The sequence below is a fragment of the Cucurbita pepo genome, chromosome LG10 (genome assembly GCF_002806865.2).
Source record: "Cucurbita pepo subsp. pepo cultivar mu-cu-16 chromosome LG10, ASM280686v2, whole genome shotgun sequence".
In the NCBI taxonomy this organism is placed as follows: domain Eukaryota; kingdom Viridiplantae; phylum Streptophyta; class Magnoliopsida; order Cucurbitales; family Cucurbitaceae; genus Cucurbita; species Cucurbita pepo.
In genome coordinates this window covers 4558582-4577634 of record NC_036647.1, presented here as the reverse complement: position 1 = coordinate 4577634, position 19053 = coordinate 4558582, and the positions used below count along the sequence as shown (strand labels likewise).

Below are 19053 nucleotides of genomic sequence, written 5' to 3'. Positions count from 1 at the left end.
AAAAAAAAAAAAAAAAAAAAAAAAAAAAAACAAAACAAAACAAAATTGATTAATAAAAATCGAATCTTTTTTTGTTTTTGTTTGTGGGTCACTTACAGAAAATCATGGGGTTGGTTCCAATGATCGGAGGTGGAATAATCTTGAAAAAACATGGAGTTTTGATTGTCGGAATAATTAGCGGTGGATTTGGGTTTGATGTCGGAAAAATCATCGGCCGGCGGCCAAGCTAAATCTCCGATCCCCATAGAACACGGCGACAATCCACCGACAGCCACCAACATGGTCCGGGAAGAGCTCCACCAATTATCGCCGCAAATGGCAGCCTGAAAATCCTCTGCCATATTGGAAACCCCAACAAGATAGCCTCTAACGCTGCGTTTTAAACCCCAACAAGAAAAAACATAAATTTATAAATTTAAAAAAAAAAAAAAATCGAATTTTTTATTCATTTTCTTACTCCTACTTTCCCTTTCCTCTTCACCCACTAAACTTTTTTTATTTTTTTATTTTAATTATAATTATTTTTAATAATTTGGTATAAATTTTTTTGTTCCTTGAGAATAAAGGCTGTAGGGTTGACAATGATTGTAAAGAAGGTGACGGTGCTTGATCTGACGGTCACGTCAAGCCTTTAGACCACAAATGATGTGCTCTTTCTTTTCCATCCAACGGCCTATATTTAGTTAATCATTATTTTTTATATTATTGTGTTTTGAATATTGTAATGAATTCCTAAAATTAATATTATTAGAGCTTAACATATAATTAAAGCTAAAATTAGTGATTTTTATAAAGCCCAAACTATGTGATTCTCTTAAAAACTGTGTTATTATTTATATTTTAGGTAGAGTATCTTTTAATGCTTGTTAAAATAAATTATTCCGTCTTTATATAAAAGAAACTCCTAATTTAATATTATTTTAATATATATATTATCGACTAAAATTGAATTGCATGCTATGGTATGCATCATGATATTAAATGATTAAATTCTAAAATTATTCTCTTGCTTCAATTTGAATATTGTCATCATATTTATGACATTAACTAATAATATATTTTGGATAATATTTTCACATATTAGAAGCCATGTTTTTTATTTATTAAAAATTAAAAAAAAATAATCATTTTTTAATATTATTTTAAGAATTCTCTCGAGTCTCTTAAATATTTGGTTTTTTTTTAAATAATGAAATATTTGTCAAATACTTTTAATTAGTCAAAATTAATTAAAATATTAATCCCCTTTGACTAGTTGATTAAATACTTAGTTAATTTGAACTTTTTCCAATTAAGAAATTTTATTTATTTAATAGGCTATAGAAACTAGTCGTGTTACTATTTCACCACTAAATAATTATTGATTTTTTAAAAAAATTACGAAATGCTATTTTTAGCTTTAAAATTGAATAAAGATTTGGAACACTTGAATTTTCTTTATATTATCATCTTAGTAAAAGAGAAAGAAGGGTTGACTTTTGTGGTCCTTCAATTTCGACAAGTTAGGTGGGTTTGATGATTGAGCTAAATGAAAGAGGGTGAAAGTAGGATTAGGCGGAGTCAAACATTTAATATACAAGTCAACTCACATGTAGAAAAAAAAAAAAAACATTGGTTAAATGAATCGAATCATATATATTTCATTTTGTCTGCCTCCAAATCTTGACTAAATCCACGCCATGTTTTGCACCTCGTGTCGATTAGAGAAAGATTTTCACACATTTATAAAAAATGTTTTGTTCTCTTCTCCAATCGATGTTGGACCCCGCAATCCAATCTTTTTGGGGTCCAATGTCCTTATTGGCACACTGTCTGGTTTATCCGCTTGGACTCGTTATGTATTATCATCAATCTCACGGTTTTAAAACACGTATGTTAGAGAGAGATTTCTACATTTTTATCTTCGACTTGTCATAATTATACATAGTATGTCGTAATTTTGTCTTATGATCGATATTAAAAATTTAAGATCATAAGGCATTCTAAGGCCTACCTTTGCTTGACCGCGTTGATTGGGATGTGTGAAAAGTAGGTCAAATCCGTCCACTCCCCTCTCTTTGGATTTTCTTCTTTGTCCTTTTTTTTCCCTTTAAAAATTCTCTCTTTGTATTTCTCTCCCATACGCTTCCTTCATTTTTACAACCCTCGGTTAGACAAACAAAGGACTCCACAATGGTATCAGAGTCATGTCTTAAACTTAGTCAAGCCAATAGAATTTTGAAATGTTGAATAAAGGATTCCAAAAGAAAACGTAGTAAAAAATGACTAAGACTCCAAAAGAAAATTGAGTCGAGCCTCGATTAAAGAAAGACATACTTTGTTCAAGGGAAGGTATCCAATGAAAGAATGCTATCTCCATTGTTTTGAAGCCTTTTGGGAAGCCCAAAACAAAACCACGAGAGCTTATACTAAAAGTGGACAATATCATACTATTGTGGAGAGTCGTGTTCATCTAACACCCTCCACATCACTCATCTTATCACCTCTCACAATTAATTAAATGCCCATCAAAATTTAATTAACATTAAGTTACCATGATTAAACAAATTTATTTTATAAAGTTTTGATGAGATATTATTATTAATTACCATCTCTATAATTAACATCTTCATCCTTAATTTTTACGACACGTCATCTCCTCTTCTTTCTCCTTCTCCACCGCAACAACGTGTGATTGGAGATGATAATTATTATTAAATAATAAAAATTAAGTGCAAAAAAACCCGTGGTGTGGGGGTGGGAGGATTAAGGTAGTAGGAGACTGACGTCGAGGTGAGGATATCGTGAGGTGTACAAAACGACAAAATACCAAGACATGAGTCAGACAAGGTCGGCCCCGTAAAACTGGTGGAAAAGTGCCGTGGATTTCGTTTCATTATGACTCAAATGACACGTGTACAGCTTCCCATATGAGAAATATCATATTTTTTTAAAAAATAATAATAAAATGCTGATCTGTCGTGAAAATATAACATAATTGGTGGGGTTTCACGAACATAATAACCGACCCCCACATAAAATATAATAATTCCTTTACTACCTAATTTTAATTACTTACCTCCAATTCAAATATAATTAAAAAAAAAAAACTTGATTTTAATTAAGACATTGATTAGAAAACACGGGTTCATTCTTGTCAATGATATGTTACCACTTTTTAAATATTATTCTTAACAATATGATCTTCGTGTAGAAAATGGAACAAATTTTGATACTAAATGATAGCGCTGGATGACATTTGAAAGATGGGTTACAGCTACTCTCCGAGTTTCCTCTGTTAATTCTTTTCATTATTAATTAAATCTTGATTGACTTATACATAGAGACATAGTCGTCACAAAGATTGACCCGTATTCATCAAGTCAATTTCATTTCCAAACTTATAATATATGATTCGGGTCAACCCGTTGGTTCTCCCCCAACAGCTAAAGTCCAAAACGAGGCATTAAAGTAATGATTAGGGGGAGAAAATGTTGTATTAGTTAGGTAAAGGTTCAAACAAGCAGATTTAATAATCAAATATTGTAGTGCTTCTTATTCCGTCTTATCTCCAAAATTGTCTTACAAAATTGAGGATACGTTGAACCACTAATATAATATAATAAAATATTCTAAGCTTAAGTTGCTCGTGTCATTATTTATTCTATAGTTTCCTGTTTTTAATTATTATGTTATTAATCAAATCTTTCCTACTTTATATTTTATATTTCATCTTTGTGTTTTTGTTATGTTATTTATGTCCTGAGAGTTGTTAGGGGATATTAATAATGTTTAATTATTATGTATATGCTTTGTTAGTTTGTTCTTTTTTTTTTTTTTTNCTAGAGGGAACAAGTCAACTACTATTACGGGTACTATTAACTTGTGACACTGAAAACAAAAATGTTTATTTAACTGTCGAATCTGTAGGACAAGAAATTTCTACCTATTAGATAAATGGGACAGGAAAGGAGTATTATATTTCCTGTACTCATCTCGCCCGCTTTAAAAGAGAGACTTTTAAAGTCTCATTTCCAAATTTTATATTTTCTATATTCCCTTTTAAACAAATATTTTTTAATTTTTAATTTTTCTAAAAAGTAATTGGAACATTTGGGGTTTGTTAGCATTTATTATTAATAATATAAAAAAAATCATTATTTTTATGGTGTTTTACTAAAATTATTATAATTTAGATATAAACTTATTTTATCAACGAATAATAATTTACAATAATAATAACATAAATCAATACCAATTAATAGTTACAATAAAAAAGTTTCTTTTAAATGACAATGTTTTTAAAAGAATAATAAACTAGTAAAAAATTCTTTGAGAATCTGATCTCCACAAAAATAAATGGAGAATTTTGCGAGGAAAAATAATAAACAAAAAAAATTCTCGGGAAAACTTGATCCCCATAAAAGTAAATGGAGAATTTTGCTAGACGAAAAAAATGAAATAGACAGCGGGAATGAAGATTAGGAAGACTTCTTCGTCCCTACCTCATCCCGTAGACATGTATAGTTATAATTTATAAACGTCAATCAAGAATATATATATATATATATATATATACTTTGCAAAAAAGAAAAAAAAAATATTTATCTATATTGTAAATAAAAGAGAGCCCAAGCAGTAAATGGGCCATTAAAGAAATAAAACGTCGCCGTTTTTCCTTGTGCTAAAATGTGGGCCTTATTACACATTATGGGCTTTCAAATTCGTAAGAAGGAGCTTTGTTCCACTTTTACCTACAAACCTTCCTCTGTTTTTCTCCTCCGTAGAGAATGCCGTCCTCTTCCCTCTACCGTCGCCTCCATGGGCTCTTCAACCACTCTCGTTCCTCTGCGTCTAGATCCAATAAACCTAACTCCTCGCCACCTTCCTCAATTACTAACAAACCCAATCAATCCACCGCCGCCACAAATCCTCTCACACCCGAGCAACGTCTTCAAAACCTTGTGAACAAGTTCATAAAAAGCTCCCAGTCCGGCCGCTTCCGCGCCAGGCACAGTATGTATGATTCTACAGTTCGCCGTCTTGCTGCCGATAAAAGATTCTCCATGATTGAGGATATTATAGAAGCTCAAAAGAAGTATGAGGACATTACAGATGAAGGGTTTGCAATCCGCCTCATTATGCTCTACGGGAAAGCGGGTATGTTCACTCATGCACGTAAGTTGTTCGATGAATTGCCTGAATTGAATTGCGAGCGGACTGTGAAGTCTTTTAATGCCCTTTTGGCGTCTTGTGTTAATTCCAAGGAGTATGATCAAGTTGAAACGATTTTTCGGGAAGTACCGCAGGAAGTTTCCATAGAAGCTAATGTGATCTCGTACAACATTGTTATCAATGCGTACTGCGAGATGGATGCTTTTGATAAAGCCATCTTGTTTTTTAATGACATGGAGAAGAATGGAATGGAGGCAGATTTAGTTACATTCAATACGCTTCTAACTGCATATTATAGAAAGGGTCGGTTCTTAGATGGAGAAAGGCTGTGGAGTGTGATGATGAACAAGAATATTGCTCCTAATCTTATAAGTTACAATGCCAGGTTGCGAGGAATGGTTCTAGAGAATAAAATGCAAGAAGGGATTGGATTGGTAGCAGAAATGGAGGAGAAAGATATCAAGCCAGATGCTTACAGTTTCAATGCACTGATTAAAGGTTTTTGTGAAGATGGGGATGTGGAGGAGGCGAAGAAATGGTATTATAAACTGAAGGAGAATGAAGTTACTCCAAATGGAATCACTTACCGGACACTTCTCCCCTTCCTTTGCGAGCAGGGTGATTTTGATTTGGCACTTGAACTGTGCAAAGAGGCCATTGATAATCATCGTTTAGTTATTAATGTAGCAGAGGTGCAGCGTGTGGTTGATGGATTGGTTGAAGTTTCCAAGATTGAAGAAGCAAAGGACCTTGTGAAGCTTTGCAATTCCAAAAATTATTTAAATTTCAAATTGGATTTACCTCAGACGAGCACTTGAAAAAGTAGTTTACTTTTGTGACTTAGATTTCAATTTTATCCTCTTTGCCAAATTGACTCTCTTTTTCTTCATTTTCATTGGGAAATTTGATTGAACAGAGATCTGAATGTATTTTTTTAATCTCGAGTTTTGATTTATTATGGAAACATGAACGAGATCGAGAGTTAACTCTCGGCAACATTGCCATTTGTCTCTTGAATTTTCAATCATTTTAACGTAACCAAGAATGAGAAAAGAAGTTGATGGAATGGAAGAATAATTTCGTTCTGTTTCAAGTCGTGTTTATCATAACTATGACACAATCTTAGCATGATAATCCAGTTCAATGATGGTACATCTTCAAATGACAATGGACGTTATATGAAGAATCAGTTGAAAGAGGCACTCAATATCTCGCACAATTTGCCTTCAAGGCAATCCAGTCCAGGATCGTATAGGTTAAGCAGAGAAAGCTTAACATATCTCTCAATTCGAAGCTAAGGAATTCAACTTCTTTTCATAAAGTTTGGCTCGCCGCAAAGCATCCAAGGCCTCAGCTTGCTTTCCCTGACGTTTCAAGTGCACTGCCTTCACCTTTTCTGCTTTGATACGTTCCTCCAGTTGATTTCTTTCTAAGTCTGTATTTTCCATTTTATCAGTGCTGACTCTTGGTGGAGGCTTTAATGTTTCTTGTTGACCCCTCGATATGCTTGGAGCTGGATTTTCCAAACCAATAGCTTTCAAAGCAGAGAGCAGTTGAGGATCGAGAAAATCCTCAACACTTACATCTCCTGCATGCTCTTCTCCATTCATAGATGATTTTGCAGAGTCAGTTAACTGCTCTAACTGATTTTCAATGGCCTTGGCCTTTTCAAACTCTGCATCAGCTTCTTCGGTTCGACCCTCTCTACGAAATTTCAGAGCCTGTCGCTTGTGCTTGAGTGACTCCTGCTGCAACTTGAAGCGGTCACGAGCAGACATTGGTTTCTGATCCATAGTTGATGGGCTGCCCTGCTTCCGGTCAGGTGATGGTTTCTGTTCTGCAACTGATGTGCTAGACTGCTTCCGGTCAGGCGATGGTTTCTGTTCCACAGTTGATGTGCTAGATTCCTTACGGTCAGGTGAAGGTACATTGTTTGTGGAGATTGTCGAACTTTTTGAATTAAGTTGAACCTGACCATTGTTTTCCTCCAGCGATTTCTCCAAACGCTTTGCCTGTCGAAGTTCTTCACGAGCTTCTGACAGTTTTCCCTCTCTCTTTAATGTAACTGCCTTCTTCTTGTGAGCCAAAATTTCTTGGCGCAAGAAACTTTGGCTGCTCTGAGAACTAGAGTCCTGAGAGGAATTGTCTGCTTGGTAACGTTGTTTTCCTTCGTGACGAACTACATCGTCTTGGTTTCCGATGCTGAAATGATCTTGGTTTGGAGCAGTAGAAATTGCCTGGAATCCAACTTCTGTGGAACGATCAGCAGCATTAGATAACACATCGGAACGAGGGATTGATAAGTCACCTTGTCGTCCATTACCTACATGAAATATCCAATTATTTCCTGTCAAATATACATTCACATTCTTACCGGGTTGGATAATTGGAACTAGAAGCTTCAGCAGCTCTCTTACCTTCCAGAGAAGTATTTCCACCTGAAGCGCCTTCTCTAAACGAGGCTTGGCGCTCCTTAAAATTTAAGCGGTCAGATTGACGGTTATGAACTGAATCGCCTTTGGAAAATTTTAAATTCAAAGACAGATCTGGTACTTCGTCCTTCAGATCCTCTGCAACTTTGTCTGATCCATTGCGTACCTCCCCCACATCCTTCACACGGTCAAGCAATTCATCTCCCTTCAATGCTCTAAGAACTTCAGATTTGTCAGCAGCATCAAAGACGCCTGTTGGTTTTGGAGTATCCAGTTCATCCATTTGGATCTCCAACGCCTTTGCCCTTTTCAAGACTTCCTCAGCCTCATCAATGTCTCCTCTCCTTCTAAAGGCAAGAGCCTTTCTTTTCAAATTTAAAACCTCTCTCTGAATTTCACTTCTACTTTGTGGTGCAGCAACATTGATTGTAGAAGATGGTTGGTTAACAGTTAGTTTTGCATCCTCGTTAATTGGCTTGACCTGCTTATTTACCGGCGGTTCAACTTCATCACCGTTCCATCCCAAATTCTGTAGAACAGACAGTAATGTTGGGTCGTTCATATCTTCCTCAGTGACATCACCACCATCACCTTCATCAACCAACCTTCCAGAAGGGGCTTTGTGAACGTTCTCTTGGTTCCCACTATATACAGTCCTAACTCTATCCCTACGCTCTATGTCCTCCATCTCAGCTTCTAAGGCTTTTGTCCTTATCAGCACTTCCTCTGCTTCCTCAGTCTCCCCTTGGCGTCTAAGAGAGAGAGCCTTTCTTTTCAATCTCAAAAGTTCTCTTTGGACTTCAGCTTTTTTTCTTAGTGGCTTAACTGCGTATTCAGGAGAATCATTTGCAGATGTCTCACTTGGTTCCGCAGGAAGTAAATCATCTTGTTTAGAGGGCTTTGAAGGGACCAATTCATCATCTTTGTCATTCCAACCTAAATTCTTAAGAACGGAAAGATATTCAGGGTCATGCATTTCTTGATCTGTTACATCTTCAACCACTTCCACATCTTGCAAATTTCTATTGAGATCCTTAGAGAGAAAATCTGGATCCTTACTCCCAATACCAACACCCACCTCTCTGATGTTCCCCCTTGAAGCATCAGCCGCTTGTTCAAGTTGTTCTTCAAGGACCTTGCATTTGTTCAATTCTTTTTCTGCCTCGTCCAACCTTCCTTCCCTTCTTAAAGCCAGGGCTTTCTTTTTTATAGCAAGAAGTTCTTTCTGGATAGCTAATTTATTTTTTGAAGGAAGTTTAGGAATCAGGACTTCTGTTGTTTCAACGGTGCTACCGCCTGAAACATGGCTATCTTCTTGAGAGCTGCAGTTTTCAAGGTCTCTCTCGAGCATCTTGGCTTTCTTAAGCTGTTCCATAGCCACTGCAATATTTCCTGCACGCTTTTGATTGAGAGCCTCTCTTTTCAAGGAAATTATTTCACTTTTTATCGATTCCCGGGAAGCAGAAGGTTGGGAATCCTCAGTCCATCCTAAGGTTTCTAAGGCAGCAGAAATTTCTGGATCTTCCATGTCCTCATCTGTCACTTCAAAGTTAACGTCCGAAATGATATTATTAGCAGCCCCTAAAAGATTATCAAGATCAAGATCAAGATTTCCCTTGTACTGAAATGAAATATCTTCGTGTTTATTATCATCCAAACTACGCACCAATGCAGATAGCTCATCATCTGACTCCTCATCAGCCCCACCCAAGAGTTCTTGTTCTTCAAGCTGCTTTTCTAAAATTTTAGCTTTCTTAAGTTCCTCCTTGGCTTCTGCTAGCTTGCCTTCACGTTTCAACATTAGAGCTTTTCTTTTGTGAGCAACAACCTGGGTATTATCAATGCTATGAACACTCTTAGCTTTATCAGTTTTTTGTAAGACCCCCCCAAGAAGAGAAGATAGTTCACCCTCTAAACTCATTGTAGCTGATTTTTTTTCCTCGGCATGAATATCCATGTCAGACCATCCAAGTTCTCTGAGTTCAGCATTAAGGTCATGCTTTTCTTTACTACTTTGTAGACTAGGCTTCATGTTCCTACCAGATGAGCCACCTATATTTTGGTCTTCACCTGCATTACCAGAAGTTAAAGCTTTTCTGCGGCTTTTTCTTATGGAAATTTCCAAAGCGTCAGCTTTTCTCTCGAGCTCTTTTCCTCTCTTGAACGCTTTTAATGCTTCCTCAGATTTGCCTTCTCCTTTAAGAACTTTATATTTCTTTTTTTCATCTACAGCTTGCTGGCGCAATTGCTCCGGACTACTAGATTCCATTTTATTCTCCAGATGATTAGTTAAACTACTGGATGCCTCTCCTTCCCCATCAAGGTCTATGAACTCTGGAGTATTTGAACTCTGTATACCAGTGGTAGTCCTTCCAATAGTAGAAGAACTGTTGGCATTTGATTCTTGCACTGAAGATGATGATTCATTTCTATCACTACCAAGAATCTTGGCCAAAATGTCATCCTCAGGCTTTGTCGACTTCAAGCTACCTACACGATAAATGACAACGATATGACTTCTTAAAAAAACAACGGAATAAAGAATGACAGAAGCAGTTAGATGTGGGTATGGTAAGAGTGCATTCAGCGCCAAGCATACCGGCATACCACAAAAGAACGAGAAAGTAATTCATGTCAATGAATTGTACAAAGCTTAAACACGTTCAATTTCAAAATGTAGTTATAGACTGGATGTTTTCATAAATCTATTTTGAGGAAGATAATAAACATGTAGAACAATTTCCATAATGATATACCTCTTCCAGCTCTGCTTTTGTGTCCATGCCGAAGCTCAAACCTTGCAGCTTCTTCTAGCTTTTTGCAAGGATCGCATATGCGCACAGGAGAATCACCCTGTCCACGCAAAACCATTCTCTGCTGCGTGCAACTACCGCAAAATATTCCCCCGCACCTCCGACAATGATGCTGAAAACCCAGAATGCATACGCATCAAAATAATTAACAAGTGCTATCAGCTACCTATAACAATCTATACAGCCGTTTAAATGATTCATGTTTTAATCCAAAATTTGATCCCCATGATGATTCAACAGTCATCTTGATTGCAGCCCTAGTGCTACCAAGTCAATCCCTTATACTTCCATACAAAGAAATCGGACACTTTGAGAACAAAAATTTGGCTTCCTTGTTTCCAACTAAGAAAAGAATAAAGAATCATAATAGAATTTACTAAGACGATACTATCATGATGATCTATACAGTGCTTCAAAAGAGAGGGAGAAAAAAAAAAACGATTAAAAGATGCATTATGAAGAAAACCAAAGATTAAAAGTAAAATAGGACCTTGCGATTGATGAAGGTGAACTGAGACGAACATCCTTGACAATGAGAAGCATCCACCACCCAGTTGTTCCCTCGAAGAGACGGCCTAGCCGGCAATCCGATCTTCTCCAACATCTAGGCTACCGGAGGGAATTAAAATCCAAAAGATATCAAATAAACGAATTCAAAGGAAAGATCTGATAAAAGCCAGCTTTTCGAAGCTCTTCAATTTTCTTTCACAGTCGGGCGTACGTTTTCCAGGACTGGAAATCGATTGGTTTTAGGAGGAGGAAAGGTAGAAGAAGGAAATTGCAGACCAGAGAGGCCGTAACGACGACTACGGATGAAGTAATTCTGCAAGGTGAAGGACAGGCAACGACGCCGTATAGAACATGGTCCATTGTTGACGGTTGAATTGACGCCGTTTCATTATAGACCGACGTATCTGGACCTCGAATATGGGCCTCGAATATGGGCCTCCACCTACGCAAATGGCCCACGTGGGGAAGAAACTCATTAATAGTACAAAATAAATACAACTAAAACTAATCACTTTCATTTTTTTAAGATTTGATTTCAGTTTTTTTTTTTTTTTTTTTTTTTTTTTTTTTTTTTTNAAAATGATATATTCTAGTAACGGAGTGAGATCACTGTTAGCAAATATTGTCAGATTTGACGGGTTAAGTACAACCATGAAGCTTTTGATTACACTTAACAGCAAAAACTGACCATATCGATTGATGGTGAGTTTGAACTGTTAGAAATATTTTGACCAAATGTCAAGACGTAGAAGGGATTTTGTGGATTAACGAGTATGGATTCTCCCATGTCGCTACACATGCAGCCATGGGTGCAGAAAGGGGCTGGACAGTCCAATGGCAGCCATGAGTATGGACCTTAAAAACAACCATTCTCCCCTCATCCATCACTTTCCAACTTTTTACTGTATTTTCCCCATGTTTTGGATTCACCCATTTCATTTCATTGCATTCATCTTGTATTTACTTTTTAATCTACCAGAAATTACTTGGGAAAGTTACCACAACCTGGTCGGATCAAATTCGTATTCAATAATCATTAGAAGAAACTCAAAAGACATACAAATGCCTAAGTTTTCCAAATCACTGTCTGTAAGTTACCACGAAGCAAGGAAGTACAGCTTCAGGATTGAACACAAACAGTTCTTCCTGTTTTGAATTCTGTCCCGTTTTCCCACTCGACGATTGGAACCCAGAACCAGAATTGGTGTTCAGTTCATCTTCCTCCATGCATCCACCACAGACCATCCCTGCAATCACTCTGCACACCATTAAGGCTCTTCTTAAGCCGCCCATATCTTCTTCATTCATCTCAATACATTCGAAGGCTCTTCCACTTGTTGCGCATGTCAATACGCCTTTATTAAACCCATGTCTTAAAATTTGGCAAACTCCACAGTTATCCAAATTGCATAAAATCTGAGACCCATTTGCCACGGCTAATGGGCAAGCAATCGTCGTGCCATGGAACCTCAAGAGCTCGTTTCCGTCGACTAAACAACGTGGGTTTTGCTGCTCCAGTTTGCTCGCTTTGCTTTTCACTGTTGCTCTGTACTCTTCAAACAGAGACAGAGTTCTTGGCGAATTGTGGACTTTGAAGACATTGTCAATGTGGTGGGGTTTTGACATTGGCCATGTTCTTTGGCAGATTAATTCTATCACTTTCCAGGATGAATCCTCCTGCGCTAATTCTCTGACTGCAAATGGAAACTAATTCATTATAATCTACGACTTGAAGAGTACAAGAAACAGAGGAAGCAGTTTAATCTTTCATTACCGGCATGCTTGGAAAGATGATGGGACTCCATGGCATCTGAATTCTTAAAAAGCCCACCACATTCTGGGCAAATCAATTCAGAACAATCGTGGAATTGGTTAATTCTGTCGGAAGTTGCAGAAGTGGCATGCCCATTTCTTGTAACAGAGCTTTTATGGAGTTCAAGACTGGTTTTTTCTTCGTGGGGAACAGAGAAGCTATCCGTTTTAGTTTGGGCTTCAATTTCATGGGTCATGGTGAGGATAACTTCACTGTTCGCCATTGATCTCGAGCTGGAGCTAGGCGATGGCTTCTGTGAGTGTCTTTTGCTTCCACAAATGATGTCTCTGAGGTTAGATTTAGACCTTAAACAACCAGATGAATCTCGGTCTGTTCTTTCCTTGGTGTTTGAATCACCAATGGCTTCTGGAACATGAACATCACAAAGGAATGATTTGGTGCAGGATAATGATCTCTTCAGAGTACACCAAACTTCTGGCATTCTACAGTTCTGCTCTTCCACTGGTCTCTAACGATTCTTCTGAGAAACCCTTGAATTTGTCTGCCGCTGCGGTCTAAAAAGGAAACTAGAACCAAATTTTCTCATCAAAATGTTCCTGTTTCTGGTACACCTTTTCCCTAATCTTCTGCGAACTCTTTCCTATCTCGAAACACCCACAAAACGAATTATGTAAAGGAATTAATGGGGTTGGAAGCGTTTTTCTCCACAAAAAGTAACATGTTTTATTTTGATACTACTACATCGTGTTCAAATACATTGAAATTTTTGGTGGAGTGAGCTCCAGCCGCCATTTCCCAACACAAGATACAGGATGAGAACAATGGAAGAACATAGTCAGCTACATACACTGCCACCACTTTCCTTAAACGACCAAACACAGTCAAAACTAGTTGCAGAGACACTTCTCATTATGGAAGACTAGATGACAGTTCAAGCAAGAACCATCAATGCCCACATTGTCTCGAGCAAACTTGAAAACAGCACGTTCCACAGAGAGAATGCAGAGCAAGGTAATCAAAACCAAGTTATTGGCTAACCTGCAGCCTTCTATAAGGAATCACGACCTTCTAAGACCTCATACTAATGAATATGTATTTCTTACTTATAAACCCATAATCAACCCCGACATGGGACTCCTCTTCCAACAATCCTTAACAGCTTCATCCTCTGGCTCGGCTTCATCTTCCACCAAACACAATCTCACACTCGTGCTATTCTTCAACTTTAGTCAGCACACAACTAACCAAATAAGCAAAGACAGTTGAAGGTATCTCTCAGATAACGACACTAAATCAAACGAGTTCCAACTTTACCCACAGTTAGAAGTCTCATAAGTCTTAGTAGTGATGATCACATAACAAGTAGTGGGATACGAAAAGAAAAAAAGAACCCAGCTCTTTTAACTGTGTTATATTCCAAAGAGCTTTTTGGTGGATTAAAAAGCTTGAAGAGGGAGAGTAAAGATTAGGGAAACAGTGAGAGAAGGATACTCAGCCTGCTCTGCTGGAGATGCCCAACTTTCCTTGCACCCTGTGACAAGAATCAGCATCTAAGCATAAAAAGGAAGACGTTTGAAAGAAAATTTGGAGGAGAAAAGAAGCTTTTACAATGTTATTACATATTAAATCTAAGGCATCACATATAAGTTTGTTAACCTGCAAGCTGGCCTTTCCTTTATTCGAATTCCATCCTATTAATGTAGGGTACTTATAAAGCATTCTTCACAAAGCATACAGTCCTTACCTGTGATTTCCTATTGAGTTCCTTTCCTTCCATTTGTTTCTGCAAAAATGCAGAAAGCTTCTGGTTTTGTTGTCTGCATCTTGGTTATTGTTATGGATGTTACAGCCGGAATTCTTGGAATTCAAGCTGAAGTAGCTCAAAACAAGGTATATGGAAAGCTGGAGTCAAAATTGTTATGGGATATTTTGTTTTTCAAATGATTTTGTGTACTTTTGACAGGTGAACCATTTCAAAATGTGGATATTTGAGTGTAAAGACCCAAGCTATAATGCTTTCAAGCTAGGCTTGGCTGCAGCCATACTGCTGGGCCTTGCTCACGCCATTGCCAACCTGGTTGGTGGGTGCGTTTATGTTCGATCTGCTCAAGAATACAAAGGATTAACCTCTAACAAGCAACTTGCAGCGGGTTCACTCGTCTTTGCATGGTGAGTAGCAGCCTTCCCTTCCCTCTGAAGTCCTAATAGACTTGTCCTATGAAAACACACATAAACTGGATGTTTTTGAATGCCAAATACACCAGGATTGCAGTAGTGGTTGGATTCTCGCTGCTCATCTCTGGGGCGATGTATAACACCAGGTCAAGAAAATCATGCGGGCTTGCTCACAATCATCTTCTGTCTATAGGCGGGATCGCGTGCTTCGTACACGGCTTGTTTGCAGTTGCTTACTATGTTTCTGCCACAGCAGGAAACAGGGAGGAGACGAGGCCGCCACCACAGGGGCACCCTGCCGGAGCTACAGGCCACGTTTAGCCACCTCTGATCTTCATGTTTTCCTAAGAAAACTAACTTCCGGATGTTACTTCAACTCGTAGCTAGTAAATTTGGGGAAATAGCTCTCTTTGCTAAAATAGAAAATCATATTCCTGTTGTTCAGAGATAGTAAAATAGGCCTTCTATAAGAACTAATGTACTAATCTGCAATTTGGAAATGGGGTTATACACCATATTTTTACTATAAAATTCTTGAATCATTCAATTAACCAGAATTTTGTATAATTGTTATAAGATCATAATCTGCGAACACTAAAAGAACATTAATCAAACAGTCATATAAACCTATTCACCCCATTCAGCACCTATATGAGCAATTCATCCACAACAAGAGAACCGTAATTTACACCTCCATGGGATTTCCTTACCTCAAATTAAACATGGAGAAAATCATAATATTCATGATGTTCAATTTCTGAAAACGCCAAGAAAAGAAGCATCCAACAAACATCTTGAATGATAGTATAATACCCATACCAGAGTAAGACAGAAAGTCACCTGTTTAACAATGAGGAAAATAAAAAGCAGTTGTTCTTGGGAGAGAAACAAAAAGATAAATACACCATCACTGGAATAAACTGACGTCAATACCACATATAAGTAGTAAAATTCACCAACAGAAGTAGAGATTTATGCATAGCCGGTAGTAACTTACCCTAAGGTCTCGAGGATATAAATAAAATCAGACAAATTTAAAAGTATGACAATCCTAATCCTAGACAAAACAACAAACAACATGAATAAATTTGAGCTCTGAACTATCAATCTGAAAGCTGAAGAATTATACTCTTGTCCTAAGTCCAAATCCTTACTTGTCAGATGATTTGTAGGCGTCTAGTATCAACTTTGCCTGGTCCCTAATCAAATCCGTCCTCTTCAGAAAAAGCTCTAGTTCTGCAAGATGCAATTTCTTCCACTCCTCCTCCAGCTCTGTTCTCTTGGATTGCCCTATTAAATTTAATCCTGGCTTCAAAAAACTTTCTGGAAAGCCAGCAGCACCCAAAGACCTTTCAAATGCAACAAAACCATCCATGCACCCTGACGGAGCTTGGTTATCATCAATTTTCATCTTATCATCATCCTTTGGGGCATCTGGAGAAGGAAGCAACTCAGCTTTGAGTGAAGCCAGTGTCTTAGTGGAGCTACCTCTTTGATTCTTCTTTGGAGTGCCATTAGCATTTGACTTGGGCTGCTCCACAACCGGAGTCCGAGTAATTCCTTCGCCCCCCCATATTTTCTTTGACAGTTCAAAACCTTTTTGTTCGTGGGGTTTTGAAAATGTTGGGTCGGCTCCCTTTTTACCTCTATCAACATTGTTCCTGTATTTCTTCTTCAATCGACGTATCTTATCCACTAACTGAGCCCTGGTTACGTCGACGTGAAGAGATTTCTTGATGAAATCATGAAAGGCATTCATATCAAGAGCTGGGTCAGCACCCTTCTTGGCTGTATAATCAATTATGCCGTTCAGTATAGCAATCTCATCGTCCTCACTCCATAGTCTCTGAAACAACTTTTTGGATTCGTCAACAGATTTCTTGGAATCATCGTCCGCGACAACCCCATCATCAGCGTCAGCCTCAGAACTCTTTGGCCGTTTTGCCTCTCTTACTGTCTCACTAGGCCTCTTCAAAGACGATCGCGCAGGCGTAGCTGAGGCAGAAGGCTTGGATCTGGGCTTTTTCATCTTCGGAGTCTCTTCAATCGGATTAGAGGTAATCGGCTGGACGTTTCTTCCGGATGTACCCGAATCGGTATCGGATCCGGAGCCGCTGTCTGAGGAAGAAGACTGAGCCTGAGAGTTAGTAGCAAGTTCAGATTTCTTCGGTGCTGTTTTTTTATCGACAGCAGGAGTAGAAGGAAGAGCAGTAGACTTTTTCGGTTTCTGAGCTTGAGTTTCTTCTTCATCCTCCTCTTCTTCAGAGGAAGATCCGTCTCTGGACACACCTTCCTCTTCCTCACCCGATGAGGTTTCTTCTAATTCGGAGGAAGACGCTGCCGGTGGCTCATCCAACGGTGACCGTTTGGGAGCCATAGACGAGACGGAAATTGGGTTTGTTTCGCCTGATTAGTGCTAGGGTTTGATCAGGAACAAAAGCTTCAAAACTTTAGTTAAACGCATATGCTTCACAATTTGTAAGATTAAATTTGCTGATATAATACACCCCGATTTTCAATCATTTTCTAAAAGATAAATTTCAAATTTTAAAAATTTAAATACTTATTAAACCTTTTTTTAGAATTTAAGACATAAAATGCAAAATTATCATATATATATATATATATATATATATATATATATATATATAATTAAAATTTTATATATATTTCAAAATTTAAAATATTATTTGGGACAACATTAAAAATTAAAAATGAAATTTGTATTTAACTTCGTGTATATATATATAATATATATATAACTTTTCACAACCCAACCCTCTATTACTTGTTTCGAGCATATTGTTAAAAAAAAATTTTAAGTTTTATCTATCCACAATTTATAATTATTCGAATAAGATAAAAGATATTAAAAGTTCACAAACAAACCCAAATCAATATATAAATAAAAAAATATATAAAAATATTTTAATTAAAATATGTTTATTTATACGTTACTTTAATCTTAAATTATTAAAAAAATAAAAATATATATAAATTATGATATAATAATGTTAAAACAGATAGATAATAAATATATTGTAATTTAGAATATGTTTAAAATATATATATATAATATAAACAAAACAAAAAAATTAAAAATAATATATTGATTAGAGTAAAAAAAAAATCATGAAATTAAATAAATAATAAAAATGATCACTTTTAAATATTGTATATAACAAAAAAAAAAACTATATAAATATATTTTAATTGAAATATGTTTATTTATATGTTCCTTAGATCTAACTATTAGAAAAATAAAAATATATATATAAATTGTAATATAATAATGTTGGAACAGATATATTTATAGTTACCTTCAATCCTAAACTATAACAAATAAATAAAGTTGGAATAGATAGATAATAAATATATTATAATTTAGAATATGTTTTAAAATGATATATATATATATATATATAAACAAAAAAAATTAAAAATAATATATTAGTTAAAATAACAAAAATAAAATTAAATAAACCATAAAAATAATTAATTTAAATGTATGGTATATAACAAAAATAAGAAATATATAAAAATATTTTACTTCGAATATGCTTATTTATATGTTATCTTATATTTTAAACTCTAAAAATAAAAAATATCTTATATTTTAAACTCTAAAAATAAAAAAATATATAAATTGTGATATAATAATGTTGGAACATATATATTTATACGTTACCTTAGATCGGTTAGAACAGATTCGTCCCTAGACACACCTTCCTTGATTCGTCCCTAGACACACCTTCCTTTTCCTCATCCGATGAGGTTTCTTCTAATTCGGAGGAAGACGCGGCCGGCAGCTCATCCAACAGTGACCGCTTGTGAGCTATAGACGGAAACGGAAATCGGGGTTTGTTTCGCTGCTAGGGTTTGATTAGGAACAAAACACTGCGCTTCAAAACTTCCGTCGCCTGAGTTAAATCCCGATAATTGGGGCGCCATATGGTAGGGTTCACAACCGTCAGATTAAAAGAATCTTCTCGGTGGTATAATGTATTTTCAATCATTTTCTAAAAGATAAATTTCAAATTTTAAATATTTAAATATTTATTAACATTTTTTAAAATTTAAGACAAAAAAAATGCAAAATTATCATATATATATATATATATATATATATATATATATATATATATATATATATATATATATATATATATATATATATATATATATATATATATAT

General features: G+C 36.2%; 6 protein-coding genes across 7 annotated transcripts in view; 2 read left to right on the top strand and 4 right to left on the bottom strand.

Moving 5' to 3' along the window:
* Positions 1–414, bottom strand: part of LOC111804051 (transcription factor bHLH112-like) — a 2861-nt gene extending 2447 nt beyond the window's left edge. Inside the window, exon 1 of one of the 2 annotated variants that reach the window (XM_023688723.1) lies at positions 97–414. In XM_023688723.1, coding sequence (XP_023544491.1) covers positions 97–341 — 245 coding nt within the window. In that variant the 5' untranslated portion in view covers positions 342–414. The remainder of the gene's footprint in view (positions 1–96) is intronic. The other variant, XM_023688722.1, reaches the window with a different exon arrangement.
* Positions 415–4769: 4355 nt separating this feature from the next.
* Positions 4770–5972, top strand: LOC111803727 (pentatricopeptide repeat-containing protein At1g55890, mitochondrial-like). The gene has a single exon (XM_023688252.1). It carries the CDS (start codon positions 4770–4772, stop codon positions 5970–5972), a length of 1203 nt encoding a protein of 400 aa, XP_023544020.1.
* A 243-nt stretch (positions 5973–6215) lies between these two features.
* On the bottom strand, positions 6216–11231 carry LOC111804039 (synaptonemal complex protein 1). The gene is made up of 4 exons (XM_023688705.1): positions 10890–11231; positions 10343–10511; positions 7572–10076; positions 6216–7477 (listed from the first exon to the last, which is right to left on the bottom strand). The coding sequence occupies exons 1-4, from the start codon at positions 11001–11003 to the stop codon at positions 6438–6440; spliced, it is 3828 nt and encodes a 1275-aa protein (XP_023544473.1). The 5' UTR covers positions 11004–11231; the 3' UTR covers positions 6216–6437.
* A 673-nt stretch (positions 11232–11904) lies between these two features.
* LOC111804050 lies at positions 11905–14535 on the bottom strand. The gene is made up of 3 exons (XM_023688721.1): positions 14428–14535; positions 12684–14214; positions 11905–12603 (listed from the first exon to the last, which is right to left on the bottom strand). The coding sequence occupies exons 2-3, from the start codon at positions 13162–13164 to the stop codon at positions 11990–11992; spliced, it is 1095 nt and encodes a 364-aa protein (XP_023544489.1). The 5' UTR covers positions 13165–14214; positions 14428–14535; the 3' UTR covers positions 11905–11989.
* LOC111804056 lies at positions 14446–15411 on the top strand. The gene is made up of 3 exons (XM_023688734.1): positions 14446–14573; positions 14647–14852; positions 14948–15411. The coding sequence occupies exons 1-3, from the start codon at positions 14475–14477 to the stop codon at positions 15177–15179; spliced, it is 537 nt and encodes a 178-aa protein (XP_023544502.1). The 5' UTR covers positions 14446–14474; the 3' UTR covers positions 15180–15411.
* A 228-nt stretch (positions 15412–15639) lies between these two features.
* LOC111804048 (STOREKEEPER protein-like) lies at positions 15640–17327 on the bottom strand. Its single transcript, XM_023688718.1, has one exon. The coding sequence runs from the start codon at positions 17233–17235 to the stop codon at positions 16009–16011; it is 1227 nt and encodes a 408-aa protein (XP_023544486.1). The 5' UTR covers positions 17236–17327; the 3' UTR covers positions 15640–16008.
* Between the last annotated feature and the right edge of the window lie 1726 nt (positions 17328–19053).